The sequence below is a fragment of the Zosterops lateralis genome, assembly GCF_965231275.1.
Source record: "Zosterops lateralis genome assembly, chromosome: Z".
Classification (NCBI taxonomy): Eukaryota; Metazoa; Chordata; class Aves; order Passeriformes; family Zosteropidae; genus Zosterops; species Zosterops lateralis.
Genome location: NC_139800.1, coordinates 46,957,242 through 46,971,236, shown reverse-complemented (window position 1 = coordinate 46,971,236; position 13,995 = coordinate 46,957,242). Strand labels below are relative to the sequence as shown.

Sequence of the window (13,995 nt, the reverse complement as noted above, 5' to 3'; positions counted from 1 at the left end):
CCTGGGCAGGCAATTTGATTCCTTACTTATGGAGAGTTATGGACAGGGACTCTATTCTCTCCCACCTATCCATATACCACAGATAATCCTATATCATTTTGTTATTCATTTTATTAGAAACATACAACCACACTTTCCTGTCTCCACAACACTGGAAGGAAGAACTAATAGTGTTCTCCTGGGACATGCAATATATAAGTACTTTCTCCAACAACTGTAAAGCAGAAGAGCTGCAATTTAAAATGACTTAAAATGAATGAGGCTCTTTTATCCACTAAAATTAAAGAACTGAGACACGTTTCCATTTGACAATCACCAGGTTTCAGGGAAAAATGCAGGACATGAATTTCTCACTTCATACAGTCAGGGATCCTGTTTAGGGTCTCAATTACAGCATTCGCACAAAGCATTCTAGAATTCCAAGACAGGATGAAAAAAATCCCAGAAATATGCAATCTCATAAGGAGCTGCAAAATAAAATTCTGGATAAAAAACCCCACTTTGTTGTGTATACTCATTATGCCAAGACTTCTTTTTACCTAATGTCCATATTATCATTGTTAACACCTCAGAAACATATTGGTAGATAAAAATTCACCTTACCCATAATCATCAATCAGGTGGGAACCAAGCACTACGACATCAAGCTCAAAAAACTGTGGCTCTGCCTTAATACCAAACATAATGGGAGCTAATTTTGAATAATCAGCACGGTTGCAAGTAGCAACACAAACACGAAGTTTGTGGTTGTTTCCATTCTTCTCCATGACTTCCTTTTGTTTCAGTTTTGAAAGATTCTTGAAGTACACCTCCTGACATAATAGAGAAAAAATAAGTGTGTCATTAGTAATAGTAATTTACTTGCAGCAAATGGTATACATTCCATGAGCAGTAAACAGCAGTGCAACCCAAACTGTGGTTACACATTAACTACTCCAGCAACAATGGATAACTAGTACCTAACAGAACGAGTAAGTTCTGTTTCCCAAATTCAGAATAGAAATGTATTTTTACTACTTGAAACTCATTATTAGTACTTCTATTTCTACAAATAGACTATAAATTTCTGTATAAACAATATTTAAGTATTATGAAGTTCAACTGTAGTTAAACAGTAAAAACTATGTCTCCTTGTTCTGATGGAAATGTCTGTATAAGCAGAAAAATTAATCTGCCTAAGTAAACGAAATAAAGAAAATCTCATATTCCAAGTTACAGAATGGAACAAATAGTTCAGATGCATCCACCGACAGACCTTGTAAACAAAAAGAGAAAGTTTTTGACTAAGACAGTTCATGTATCTCCATTAAACACATTTTGGTGAGGCAAAGTAAGTTAAACATTTACTTCTAAAGCCTTACATACCATTTTGTAGGCCAAAGTACATTAAGAAAATCAACAATACAGTATTAGGTTCAAATAAACCTATTAAAAAACGATACAGAAATAATAAACTCAAAAGAACCCAAATTTCCTCTCCTCCCAAACAGAAATTACTAAGGTGTTAGCAAGAGTTTAAGTAAGCAATATTATTTTGGTATAAATCTAATGTTATGTCAGATTTTTGTTCCACTGTGCAAAAGACTGAACTTCTTCTGGATTAGTGTACAAGGCTTGCTTATCCTTGACTCAAAGCAGTATCAATCTCTCTACTGATTTAGCCAGCTAGAAAAGCATGACGATACATGATAATATTAGCAATTCCATGCTCCTTTTAGATTGCATTCAGATTTTTTCAGTAAAGTTCTAAAAGAAAGGCTACTGTGACACCACACCCTCATGAAACTTAAAAAATTAATCAACTTTTAAAGATTTCCCTGTTTTTAAGACATTAGTTTACATTTCATCACACATGACAAAACAATACTTTGGTGTAGTAGCAACATCAGGGTGATCAGGAATCTGTCCCAAGGTAAAGTGGTATCTCTAGTCCACTTGCAATACCTTATGGCTCTGCAAAACTATGACTGGTAGTGACCATATCCAGACTCCTTTTCCTCATTTCTAAAACAACCTCTCTTTGGAGGTGGTTCTGAGCAGGACATCCTGTTATTATTTATGTAAAACTAGACACTAACTAAAATAAAATGGTGATGGAGATGTGAATGCCACTTCTGACACACCTATAAACTTGTCTCTGGAACTGCATGAACAATATTAGTGTAACTAGAGGCAAACCTCTCACATAACTCTACAAGTTGGCCACTGCTGCATACGTATTCTCTATTATATAAAACAAGAAGCCAAAGTAAAAAACCTGCAAAACAAGGAAGTAACAAAGCAAACTTATCTGAGGTCTGTTAACCCCAAATTACCTGTCTGAGCTAGGACCACCATGATCCCTCTGACAATAGTTTATTTTCATTTATGCAAATTAGGACTTTAAGAAGCAGAATTTTCTGTCTTCCTTTTTTCTTCAAGCATTGTCTAAAATTCTAAAAACCTTCCATCCAGAACAGAATATACCATCTCCTAAAACAGTACATCTCTAAGTTGAGAAAAAATAAAATTTCATTTTTCACCCTAACTACAGAATCAACAGAACTGAATCACTAGCCCACACATCTTTCCAGCCATGAAGATCACATTTAACTACAGTTAGTATTTAGCTGCAAAAATGGTCTCTTGAAATGACTTGAGAGGTAAATGTGGAGACACTCCAAATCTGTCTGAATTTACTAGAATCAAAAGCAATTCCTGATATTTGTCCATTTCAACTTAACATTACATTTCAAAGTAGAATAATTTCCAGTGCCTTAAAACTCTGTAACACAGTAGTTTCAAAAAGCTGCCAAGTGAGCTATGCATTGGCCTTGGTGCAGACAGGTTTCCTATTGCTGTCAATTTTAAACACCTGCTTATGTGAAGAACCAAAATATTTACCCTAGCCCAAGGTAGGTAACAATGCAATATGAGTATCAACTGCATGTTGAAATCTGCCATTAATTAAAGCAGTTAATTGTTTTCTAGGATAACTTGGATGTTTCCTAAAGAAACGTGTGATGTATTTGCTATATCACAGTTTAGTAACAGACATTATTCTATCCTGACTCTGACCTTTTCTGAGCCTAAATGCAAAAACAATTCTGTATTTTTAGACAATATGCACTATCAACAAGTAATGGCCAAGTCCCTTCAGCCATTAATAGCAAATTCCTTCAAGCAGAGCTGTGATGGTCTAGCTACAAAGTTTTGTTACCACTGTGGTTTTAGAATTCATTATCAGTTTTTGCAGAGAAATCATCTCTTCTCATAACTGTTTACCAAAATAATTTTAAATAACTAATCACTAATCATTTGAAATAACTAGTCACTAACATTTGCCTCTTAGTTTCTAGATGTTTGATGATACACTGAGTTTGATCTACATAGAATTCTCTAGTTGGGGGTCTAACTCTTCTGCCTTCCAGAGACTACCAATCTTTACTAGAAAGGAGAGGAAATAAAACAGTCTTCAATGAAAGACTATTTGAAATAATTAATCTCCATGTGCTTTGGTCTACTACTCTTCTATATCCCATCCTAAAGCTCTTAGATTATTACAGATTGAGGGACTTCTGGGCCAGACTTTACAGCAGCCAAACAGCGACTATTTCTGTTAGCAGTCCCCAGAGCATGAGACGCCCCTTGACCACTGTTTCACAAATGACACTACCTGTATATTCCGTACTCTACATTCATACCTCTGAAACACTAGGTTAAAAAATCAAAGACCCTGGAATATTCCCAGTCTCTACGCTCTGTCTATCCCCATGTGTTGAGGGCAATTTCATCTTCCCACTTGCTTTGCTGTGCGATATGCAGGATATTCTGCCCGGAACTCTTTGCACACCCTGTACCAGTATGTGTACCCCCACCTCCCTTCCCCACCCATCGGTTCTACATCGCCTGTCTGGGCACACACAGGGGGCCTCTTCCTAGAGCCCAGTGCAACTCACCAAACACCAAATCAAGTCCTTCAGACACCCTGAAACGCCTCTGTGAGGGTGGAAAAGCATCCACTGCCCTGCACGTGTTAGGGCAAAAAATGCTCCCCACCATTCCCCCATGAATGTGGCTGATGGCTCCACCAGGCCCCTTCCCGGTGTGAGGGATCAGCCCCCGTGTTTCTCCACAGTACTGGTAACACTGTGAATCACAGAATATGATGATTCCAGCGGTGAATTGGAAGCGACTCACAAAGATCATCGAGTTCGACTCTTACTCCTGCACAGGACACCCCAAGCACCCATGTGCCCAAGAGCATGGTCTGAACCCCCTCAGGCTGGTGCTGTGACCACTTCCCTCGGGAGCCCGTTACAGCCGCCCTCCCGGCGACGGGCCTGTTTCTAATATCTATCCTAAACCCGCCCTGACACTTGAGGCCATTCACCAGTCACACGAGCGGAGGGTCTGCCCGGCACTCCCCCTCACGCAGCCCCCACCCCGGGAGAAGCCAGGCCTGTGGCGCGCCGCCCTCTGCTCTTCCGGGCAGTGCCCGTGCGCACCTTTCCCCCGCGGAGCCCCTGGATTCCCCGCTTTTCCCGGGCACCCGCGACCGCATCTCGGGGGCTGTGGAGCCCTGATTTGGCGGGGACGGCCCCAGGCCCGCTGGGTGCCCCGCCCCCGGCACAACCGCCCCGCGGAGCTCCCGCCGCGTCCCCGCATGGCTGCGGCCCGGCCCGGCCCGGCTCTGCGCCGCCGCCTCGCACCCACCTTGGCCTGCGCCAGGACCGCGGAGGACGGCTGGCATCCGCCGGCACAGCAAGGCCCGTCTTCGCAGGAAGTGACGTTTGTAGGTTTGGCGTCACAGAATCACAGCACCGGGAAAAGACCCCTGAGGTTATCGAGTCCAACTTAGGACCCAGCATCACCCTGTGAACCAGACCGTGGCATGGCTCTGAGGGCCACATCCACCCTTTCCCTAAACACCGCCAGGGAAGGTGACTGCAATGGCAGCGCGTTCCAATGTCTCATCACTTCTTCTGTGAAGAATTTCTCCTAAAGAGGAATCATATCGTTGAGGTGGGACAGTCTCTGCTTGTCGGTCTATACGTGGACTACTCCATATATACACATCTGAGCAATCTAGCTAAAACTGCTGGATAATCTCACAGCTTCAGTGGCGACTGCCATCATATTAGGAACTTTTAAAGTGAGGACTGTCAGGGAACTACGGGCTGTGGGGTTACTGCAGGAGATGCACAGTTAGGCCAAACACAGCCTACAGGGGTGTATGGAAGAATAAGGCAGTTGCCTGGTCGTGCAGGCCGTGAGGAACTGCAGCCCCCAGTCAGGGCACCTGTCACTAGCTCGTGAAGAGTGCCTGGCTGTGATGCAGATTTTTATAATTTAGGCATTAATTCAGCCCAGGTTGTCACCAAATGACAACTTCATTGGCGTGCAGCACAATCAAAAAAGCTGTTAAACTAACTATGAGGTGTTGCTGTCGTCTGTGTTCCAGTTGACTGTAAAAGAGATGTGATTTGTTTTCTCAAGCTCACATTAGTGAAGTGACTGTGACTTGGATCCTAGTTCAATACCTGAGGCACCATGTGTAACAACAGCAACCTGTGCCCACTATATTCTGCTATGAAAACAATTGCCTAAAACATTGCAGTAGCTGGCGTCACACAGTCTTTGTAAAAGGACAATTCTTCACCCATTCTTATCTCTCTGATCTCACGTTTTGTGGCTGAAATCTGAGCCTAGTGTGGTAGGACCATACCTACAAGCCTGTGTGGTATTGAACTTTGCCAAGTTTTTCAGTCCAGATTGTATCTTTGGTCATCCATATAATACCTGTAGGGTCTCAAATCCCTTCTAGTTTTGCCCTTTAATTCTTAGAAAAATTAGCCACAGGAGCGACTCCTGTGTCTGACATACCTAGAAGAAGGTAGGTAGGTGCAAGGAACGAGATAGTCGCATTTCTGGCCTTCACCAGGGAGAAAAAGGGTGACATTCCTAGCAGTTACAAATATTTGTCTAAAAAGACTTTGAGAAACAATTACTGAGGTCTTCAGCTAAAAGAAAAAAATATATTCAATAGTAATTATTAAAGTGAAAACCCTTTGAGACTTGCCCTTGGGAATTTAAAGAGATGATGTGACTGTTTCCCAAGAGAGCTGGAAAGGATCTTATCCTGTGTTCATAAAGTCCTGAGACAGCTGTGGTTCAATGAGTCACAGCTCCTTAAAGACTCAGTGTTTTGAGAATATTGCAGCACACCCACTTCTGAAATTACCAGCCATCTTTGCTTGCAATACTGACCACGTGTAGTAATTGCAACTGGAAGCCACCTTAGGTTCAATTCATGTCCAATTTAAATTATTTTCATTGTTCTCTGCATCACTAGATTTTCTTATGCACATTGCTTAAAAACCCATGTACATTCTGGAAATGTAATATTAAATAAATTTGAGTTGTCTCCTGTAAATGCTTTCAGGTTATGATAAGCTTACCAGCATGTCTATGTCTATTTGTTTCATTGAAACAAAATGCTGAAGAAGAGCCTGGATCATATTTGAGCATGAGTGTAGAGAAGGGTGAACATATGGACAGACTCTGGTTTATACTAGTACTAACACAGCTAGAAGCAACTACATTGAGAGTTAATTACTCTTATTAACAACATCAGTGCATCTCTTCATTTGATTCTTCTGTAAATGTTCTAATGGCGTCCCAGCATGTTACAGTAAAAGGTGCAGAAGAAACAAGAAAGTTTATGCCCATTTTGGTTATTTCTCTCTCACAGACTTCACATATTACATAAACAAGATTAAATTTTTCTTGTTACTGAGTGAGCCCTGTCTAAAGGCTTTCCAGCAGAGAAACAAATGCTATGCAGAGAGATGAGATGGGAGGAGAAGCCTCAGCCTGCTCCAGCCAGTTTTATGCTTTGCTGCTCAAAATCTCCAATGACTCTGTGAAGAGGACCTCCTGTCATTGACAAGGCCTGTGGCTGTGAGGGAGTTCATTAGAGGAGCAGGGTCTCAGTATCCAGACAATTTATTGGCACTTCCCTCATCAGAAACCTTGCAGGAATAGTAAAGGCTCTGCAGAGACTAAATGGACATTAGTGTCAAAGTGTTACAAAATGTTGGAGATGAGGAGCTTACTTCTTTCAGGAGAGGTCATGTTGCTTAAGATCTGAACAGAAGAACCAAAGATCAGTGAGTGGGTTTGGTTTGCAGCTGGTTTGGATTCTTTGGAAACCCATCCTGCAAGAGGTGAAAGGTGCTGAACTGGGTTGGTCTGTGCATGACTATGCCCAGGAGATGGATAGTGTGGACAGACAGAATCAGTAGCACTCTGAGCTTCTGCACTGGTGCTAAGCACTGTGTTGCTATTCCCTTCTGAAAGCAGAGCATTGTGACTTTTCAATATCTACATGATGTGAATCTTTTATTAATTATCCTTAATTTTTCATTTATGTCCATTTATGTCAAAGACACATGCTGAGAGTAAGAGGGTGAAAACTTCTACGAAGATTTTCAAAATCAGCTGTCCATATCAATTTGTACTGTCAAGCCTACAACACCTAAAAGCAACATGAATGTTAAAGATCAGGGCTTTCAGAAAAGCAGGTCCTTCTGACACAGCTAAACTGATAACCTCTGAAGATTCTGGCACAGTAGTGTTCAACTACTGTGAATACACTCCATTGCAAATATCCCTTGTAGGAAGAGACCAAGTACCATGTACTACATGATATAAGGAGAATATAAACAGTTACACACAGTAAGGAAAGACTAATCAGTTTTACTTTCCTGCATTTTCCTGTTTGTTGTTCCCAGTTAAAACTACCAGGTGAGCTGTGCAGTTAGTAGCAATTGTAGGCAACCACATAACAATTCATATCTGATGTTCCAGAGAAGGGGAAGAGATCAGAGATAAGACAATGCCATAGATGCTATGAAGAGGGAAATTTGGGGATTTATTCTCTTCTCATCACAACACAGATCTCTTACATCTTTGCTCAGTGTCTTATACTAACACAAAATGATCATCTACATGTAGCTAAGATTGCAAGATACAGAATCCCAGCTAAGGGAGAGGAAATCAAGAACTATATGAAAATTTGTTCTTTGTCTGTGGAAAGATACTGTCCAAAGACATCAATAAAGCTGGTGCAGGGAGCTATCTTATGAGGACCAGCTGAGGGACCTTATCACTCTTTACGTTAAGAAGAAGCAGTTTCTTCTCCCAAGTAACAAGTGATAGACAAGAGGAAGTGGCCTTAAGGTGTGCCAGTGAAGGTTTATTCTTGGATATTCAGAAATGTTTATTCACTGAAAGGTTTATCAAGCATTATAAGCAAATGCCCAAGGAAGTACTAGAGTGACCATCCCTAAAATTACTTAAAAGGCACATAGATGTGGCATTTAGGGGCATGATTTAATGTTGGACATGGTAGTGCTGTATTAATGGTTGGACTTGATGACCTTAAGGTTCTTTTCCAATCTATATATTTCCATGAGTTGGTGTTAAAATTCAAAAACCCAGGTAACAAGCAGAGTTGTGAATCTCACTGACATAATTAGGAATTAGGTAAAAAATATCCCATATATTTTTTCAGAATTTCCAATGTTCTGTAATAGATTTCAGTTCCTTTTTACCTTACTGGAAAGATGGCATATTCTGGTGTCAAATAATGCCAAAATAATGGCATTTGCATATATCCTATAAAATGTGAGTAAAGTTTATTGTAACTAGCTAGAGTTGTAGAATGTGATAGATGCATGGGATAAAAAGCAATCTCTGTTCTAGAGAATTCCTTGACCAGGAGTGTGTGTGTGGGCTAAGATAATATCCATCTGAAACCCATGCAAAGCACTGGAAAGAGTACTGGAAGCCTCAATAGTTTCAGGGTTTTTTTTCCCAGTTCATTCAATGTCTTGAGCCTTTATCTTAATTTCAGCTAATAAAAGCACCAAACCACAAAACTTTTCTTTCCCACTCCCTCTATCTAAAAATAGTGGAACTGATCCACTTTTTGTTGTCATCATGTGACTAACTCTGCTTGTGTGATCAGTTTAATTCTTCAAAAGGGTCTGTTTTCTTCACTTGTAATCGATGCTGTTAAGGTTACAGCTTGTCTGTTTCTTCTGAAGCTCCACTTCTTGTTCAGTCCTGCAGGAATGATTGCTGCTGCTGATTTGTTGACACATCAGACATTCACTGGGAAATCTGACAAAGTTCAACATACCCATAGTTGGTCTTGAACAACGATGGCAGCCTAGGCTGGGGTGATTCTTGTGGTGTAATTCTTCCTCTTACTATGCTGTGCATTTACACCCCTTGATCAGTAGACGATGTGGTTCACTTAAAACAACTTGGAGTATGTTCAAAATGGAATGAGTAGAGTTGCTGTACATACTCAGAGTATTTGGACATGAGCCAGCGCAGAACGAACTTGATTGGAAGCTGTCATCACTAGGTAAGACAGTGGGTAACTTTGCCAAATACAAGATCCAAATTTCCATCTCAAGTACAGGTGGGAGAATTATATATGAATATAATAATATATAATATATATGAATATATGAATATTCATATGAAGAAAATATATTCATATGAATATATATTAATATAATAATATAATATATATATTTTATATTCATATATATATATGTGTGTGTATATATATATATATATATATATATATATATATGAATACCTGGTTGAGGAAACCATGCAGAAGAAACAGCCAAGTTTGCAACAGCCAAAGATGCAAATATCTCTAATCTGTGAAAGTCTGGGAAGCAAATTCTGTTAAGCTTTCCCCGTTCTGATGTTAAGACTGGCTAATTTTTTCACTTCAAATTGGCGTGAAGTGCTGAAAAGAAAATTAAAAGTCTGGCAGGAAGGAGGAATCAAACTCTGACCACTTCTCACTATTAATAAATACCTCCCATGTTGCACACAGGTCTAGAGATTCCTCTTTGCTCTTTTTGTTCAACTGGGTTTTTTGGTTGTGTTTGTTTGTTTGTTTATTTTAATCTCACCTAATCCTTTTGAGGCTCTTTGGCATCCTACTTGAATGCAACTGTGTTTTTCAATGTGGCCATCAGATAACAAATATCTGAAATATTGTGTCTTCTCTGGTAATTGTTAATTTCTAATTTTAAGGAGTACTAATTTTACTATATAATTACAAAATATAAAATCCATTAAGAAGTGATCCAATATCAGGACTAAAGAATTGTAATAGTAAACATGTATTTCCACCCTTTATGCCATATAAAAATAATTTCTTTCATGTGTAGTTTGTGGATTTTGGCTATTAACCTCATTAAGACAAAAAATGTGATGAAAGAAGAAAATGAGATTGCAAAGTTACAGTTACAGTACAAAGCAGATAGTCAGTTTATACTTACCAAGACAGATGATGAGATTTTGTGAGACTGAGAATATAAAATGGACAAAGAAGTGTTGTAGTAGCTACCCTTCCCTAAGTTTAAATTCTCCTGTCTTTTTAACACACTAGGTATTATTAGGTGAGTTATTCAAATATCTCCTTTAATCATGTGACTCTCAGAGGAATCTTAAATCCTAACCTATTACATGGGTACTATAATTCCCTGAAACAATTTCAGATTTTTCATTTGAAGAAGCTTGCAGAGATGCAATAGAAGGGTTAAGTGCCAGTCAAAAGCATACTGGTATCAGGCATTCCACAAAAGTACATCTGTGCTTTTAATTCTGGGTCAAGAATAAAATCTCCTCATTTTTTGTAGTTTCTGTATTTTCATTGCCAGAAATGTCCAGAAAAACATTGGTTTCTCCAAACAACAAATAAAAGTCAAGGAAAAGTAAAAACAAGCACAGAAACTTAAAAAGAGGCTCTGTTTCTAAAGCTTTCAACCAACAAACTTTCTGTTAATGTGCTTTGATTGGACAGTAAATCAAGATCTTGATGATGAAGAGCAATTCTTTGGAATTCAGGATGACATTTAGGGGAAAAAAAAAAACCAAAAAAAACCCCCAAACCCCCACATGCTAAATTGCCATTCTTTCATTCTGGCTTTTTGATACGAATCTGGAAAAAAAAGTCACATGAAGAGAATCTGAGTCAGCTGTTATTATAGAATAGTCTAATTTTCTCAGCTGGATTTGCTATCCATGTTCTTTTGTTAAAGCTTTAATTTAGTACCAGATGCTTTAATGAAAAATCATCCACAATTAGAGAGACATTAGAGAGACTGCAAAAATATTCCCTGATTTTTGCAGGAAGAGTAACTCTTCAGCAGATGTTCTAACAAACACCAATATCCTTAGGCTGTGCCGAGTCTCTCTGGGAAAGACCATACACTATTAAGAAAATAGCAGCCTATTTTCCCAAGGCCTTCTGTGTGCTAGGCTATAGGAAGTTACTCAGAATCATGTGAACACAGACCACTTTCTGACTGGCCTGGCTGCTGAGGCACTATTTATAAAAACTCAGCCTGAATATCCCTGACCATGAGACTCCACATTGTGAGAGGCTCTCTCTCTTACTTTTCATGTGCTTTTTGAAACCCTCTTGTGTGTCTCTGAAAGGTGGTTATGAAATACTGGCATTGTGTGGCACGCTCTCATGCCTGTATTTTCTCATACAAAGATTCAATTTTCCAGCTCAATCTTTTGATTAGAATTAAAATTTGATTACAATTGTAAGAAAAAGCATACAATTTCAATATGATTTTGAAAAGGACATTCCTGTATTTTCAAAGCTAAGTACTTAGTGGGAAAATCACTATGATTGGCTTCTACCACATGAAATCATGCTTATTTAGAGGAAATATGAGTGTTCTTGACTATGCCATAGTGTCAATTTTACATAGCCCATAAAAATCTGCCTGCGATTTCAGTGTTGATGGGAATCATGTCCCCTGGTGTGGGCCACCAACCTTCTTACTAGTTAAAATCCTCCAGGCTGCAGGTAGCCTTGTTAAGTGTGATATGCATAAGGAGCAATGCAGCAGGGGTGAGGAATCTTCTGGTAGAAGAGTGCTCCCAAGTCAGACAGTCCACATAGTTCCTGTGTACTGACATTCTCATTTAAAATCTTGGGGGAACATATGTGAACATTGGATAATTTCCATCCGCACCCTTGATTTCCTTAATATGAATGGGAAGCTTTGTTAATTTTCACTTTTGTCCCTGAGTTGGTTTACTCTTCAGTATCTGATGTGCTGACATAGTGGTTTCAGATTTGGACTCAGCATCACAGGAAAACACTGCTACAAGAGGGCAAAAAATGTCAATTAATTTCTTACTTTAAAATAAATACAACATATATATTTTCAGTGCTTTTTGGAAATCAGTTTCTTTAAAGCCTGAGTCCTAGACGGATGCCTTCACTGGTGAATATCCAAGGTGATATTTCTCAACACCTCCAGATCTCAGTGAGACCTGGTGCCAAATCTGAAGTCAAAGCTGGCTGGAACACAAGAGGAAAGGGAGGATATGTAAAGAAAAGCTTCAAAGAAAGAACTGACATAGTAAGACATTCAGATTGAAATGGAAGAGGCCTCCTTTTTATGATAGGCACACATCTTTGCAGAGATCACCTCTGATATCTGTTCCACACCCTTCAAGCATGCAGAGAGCTATAGCTCCTGGTAGTTAAAACCAGCTGGCCAGTCAGTCACAAAACCTGCTCTACAGGTGGCAAAGTGAATGTCCTGGGGCAACAGCACCAGCAGGACTACTTCCTGTAGTGGTAGGCCAAAGGGCATGGAATCTGGACCCCTCCCGTGGGTCTTGGCCTCCTCTCCAGAGCCATCTTCTCAGCCTTTCTGCACTTGCTATCCTCTCTGCTGTTACAGCTCTCTGTCTTCCTCTCAACGTTGTGTTGACTTCACCTGTTAGCTGAACGCCTCCTGAGAAAACCTACCTGAAATATTACCCCACGGAGCTCAAGTCCCCTTGTTATCCCACCTGTACTCATGCCTCTCCTCCCAAACCCTGTCTACATCCTGCTTGAACGTGAACCCTTCGAGCGTGCACACCGTTCGTCCTAACGCACTGTACAGCACCTGGCCCCGGCGCGTTGGGGCTATTCGTCATTGCCGCAGGTACATCAACAAAATAAATGGGAAAATTATTCTAGGCCCTTCCCGAGACCACCCTTCAGGGTGGGTGAACCTAATCTGGGTGAATTTAATTTTTCATCTCCCAGATAACAGAAAGGTAGTCACAATTACAAGGAACAGTGTGCTGGCTTTGGGAAGGTCACCGGCTCCCCACGGCTTGCTATGGACTGGGTAATGAAGAGAGAATCCAGAGGGAAAGGGCACAAATAGGCAACCTATTCAGCACACGTCTCACGAGAACTTTTAAACGCCCAGAAGATCAGCCGGCACGGCCCCGAATGCCGTGTGCCCGGTGGAGACACTGTGATACAGAGGCGGGTCCCGCGATGGCCCCGGAGACGGCGCTTGCCGTGACATCCTCGCCGGGCGGGCAGGGCAGCTCCCTCCGGCGCATCCCCCGGGCCGGGACCCGGCTCGGCGCAGGGCTGGGCAGAGCGCTGCCCTCTCTCCCTCCCTCCCGCCCGCGGGGGCTCAGCCGCGGCCCCGGCCCCGCAGTCCCCCGGCCCCGCAGTCCCCCGGCCCCGCAGTCCCCCGGCCCCGCAGTCCCCCGGCCCACCGCGGTCCCCGCCCAGCCCTGACTTACGTGCGGGCCGCGGGCCAGCGGCTCCCGGCGCGGCGGCGCGTTCGTCCCCATGGCGGCCGCCGCTCCCCACCGCTTTCCCGGGCCGGCTCCGCTGCCGAACCAAAGGCGGCCGGGGCCACGCCTCGGAGAGACCGCCCCGCAGGCACCGCCTTTCCCCCTCCGGCGGGGAGAGGAAGGCGCCGGGGGGTCCGGGGATGGGGGATGCGCCGGGGCTTCTCGGTGTTCGGTGATCCGGGCGTACGGGGGCCCAGGCCCTGCGCTGGGTGCGCTAAGGCCGGCTCCCTATCCCTGCAGGGCAGCGTGGGAAGCGGGGTCCTACTCCGGGTATCCCTCGCTATCCCCTCCCTGTGCCTG

The 13,995-nt window shown here is 42.0% G+C and overlaps 1 protein-coding gene across 4 annotated transcripts in view; it reads right to left on the bottom strand.

The window, feature by feature from the left end:
- Positions 1–13,701, bottom strand: part of GNE (glucosamine (UDP-N-acetyl)-2-epimerase/N-acetylmannosamine kinase) — a 40,428-nt gene extending 26,727 nt beyond the window's left edge. For 2 of the 4 annotated variants that reach the window (XM_083883948.1, XM_083883951.1), the window contains exons 1-2: positions 13,642–13,701; positions 604–812 (exon numbers count right to left, since the gene is read on the bottom strand). In XM_083883948.1, coding sequence (XP_083740074.1) covers positions 604–812; positions 13,642–13,692 — 260 coding nt within the window. In that variant the 5' untranslated portion in view covers positions 13,693–13,701. Of the gene's footprint in view, positions 1–603; positions 813–4,487; positions 4,577–4,695; positions 4,771–13,641 lie in introns of those variants that run through there. The other 2 variants (XM_083883949.1, XM_083883950.1) reach the window with 2 other exon arrangements.
- Positions 13,702–13,995: the final 294 nt, after the last annotated feature.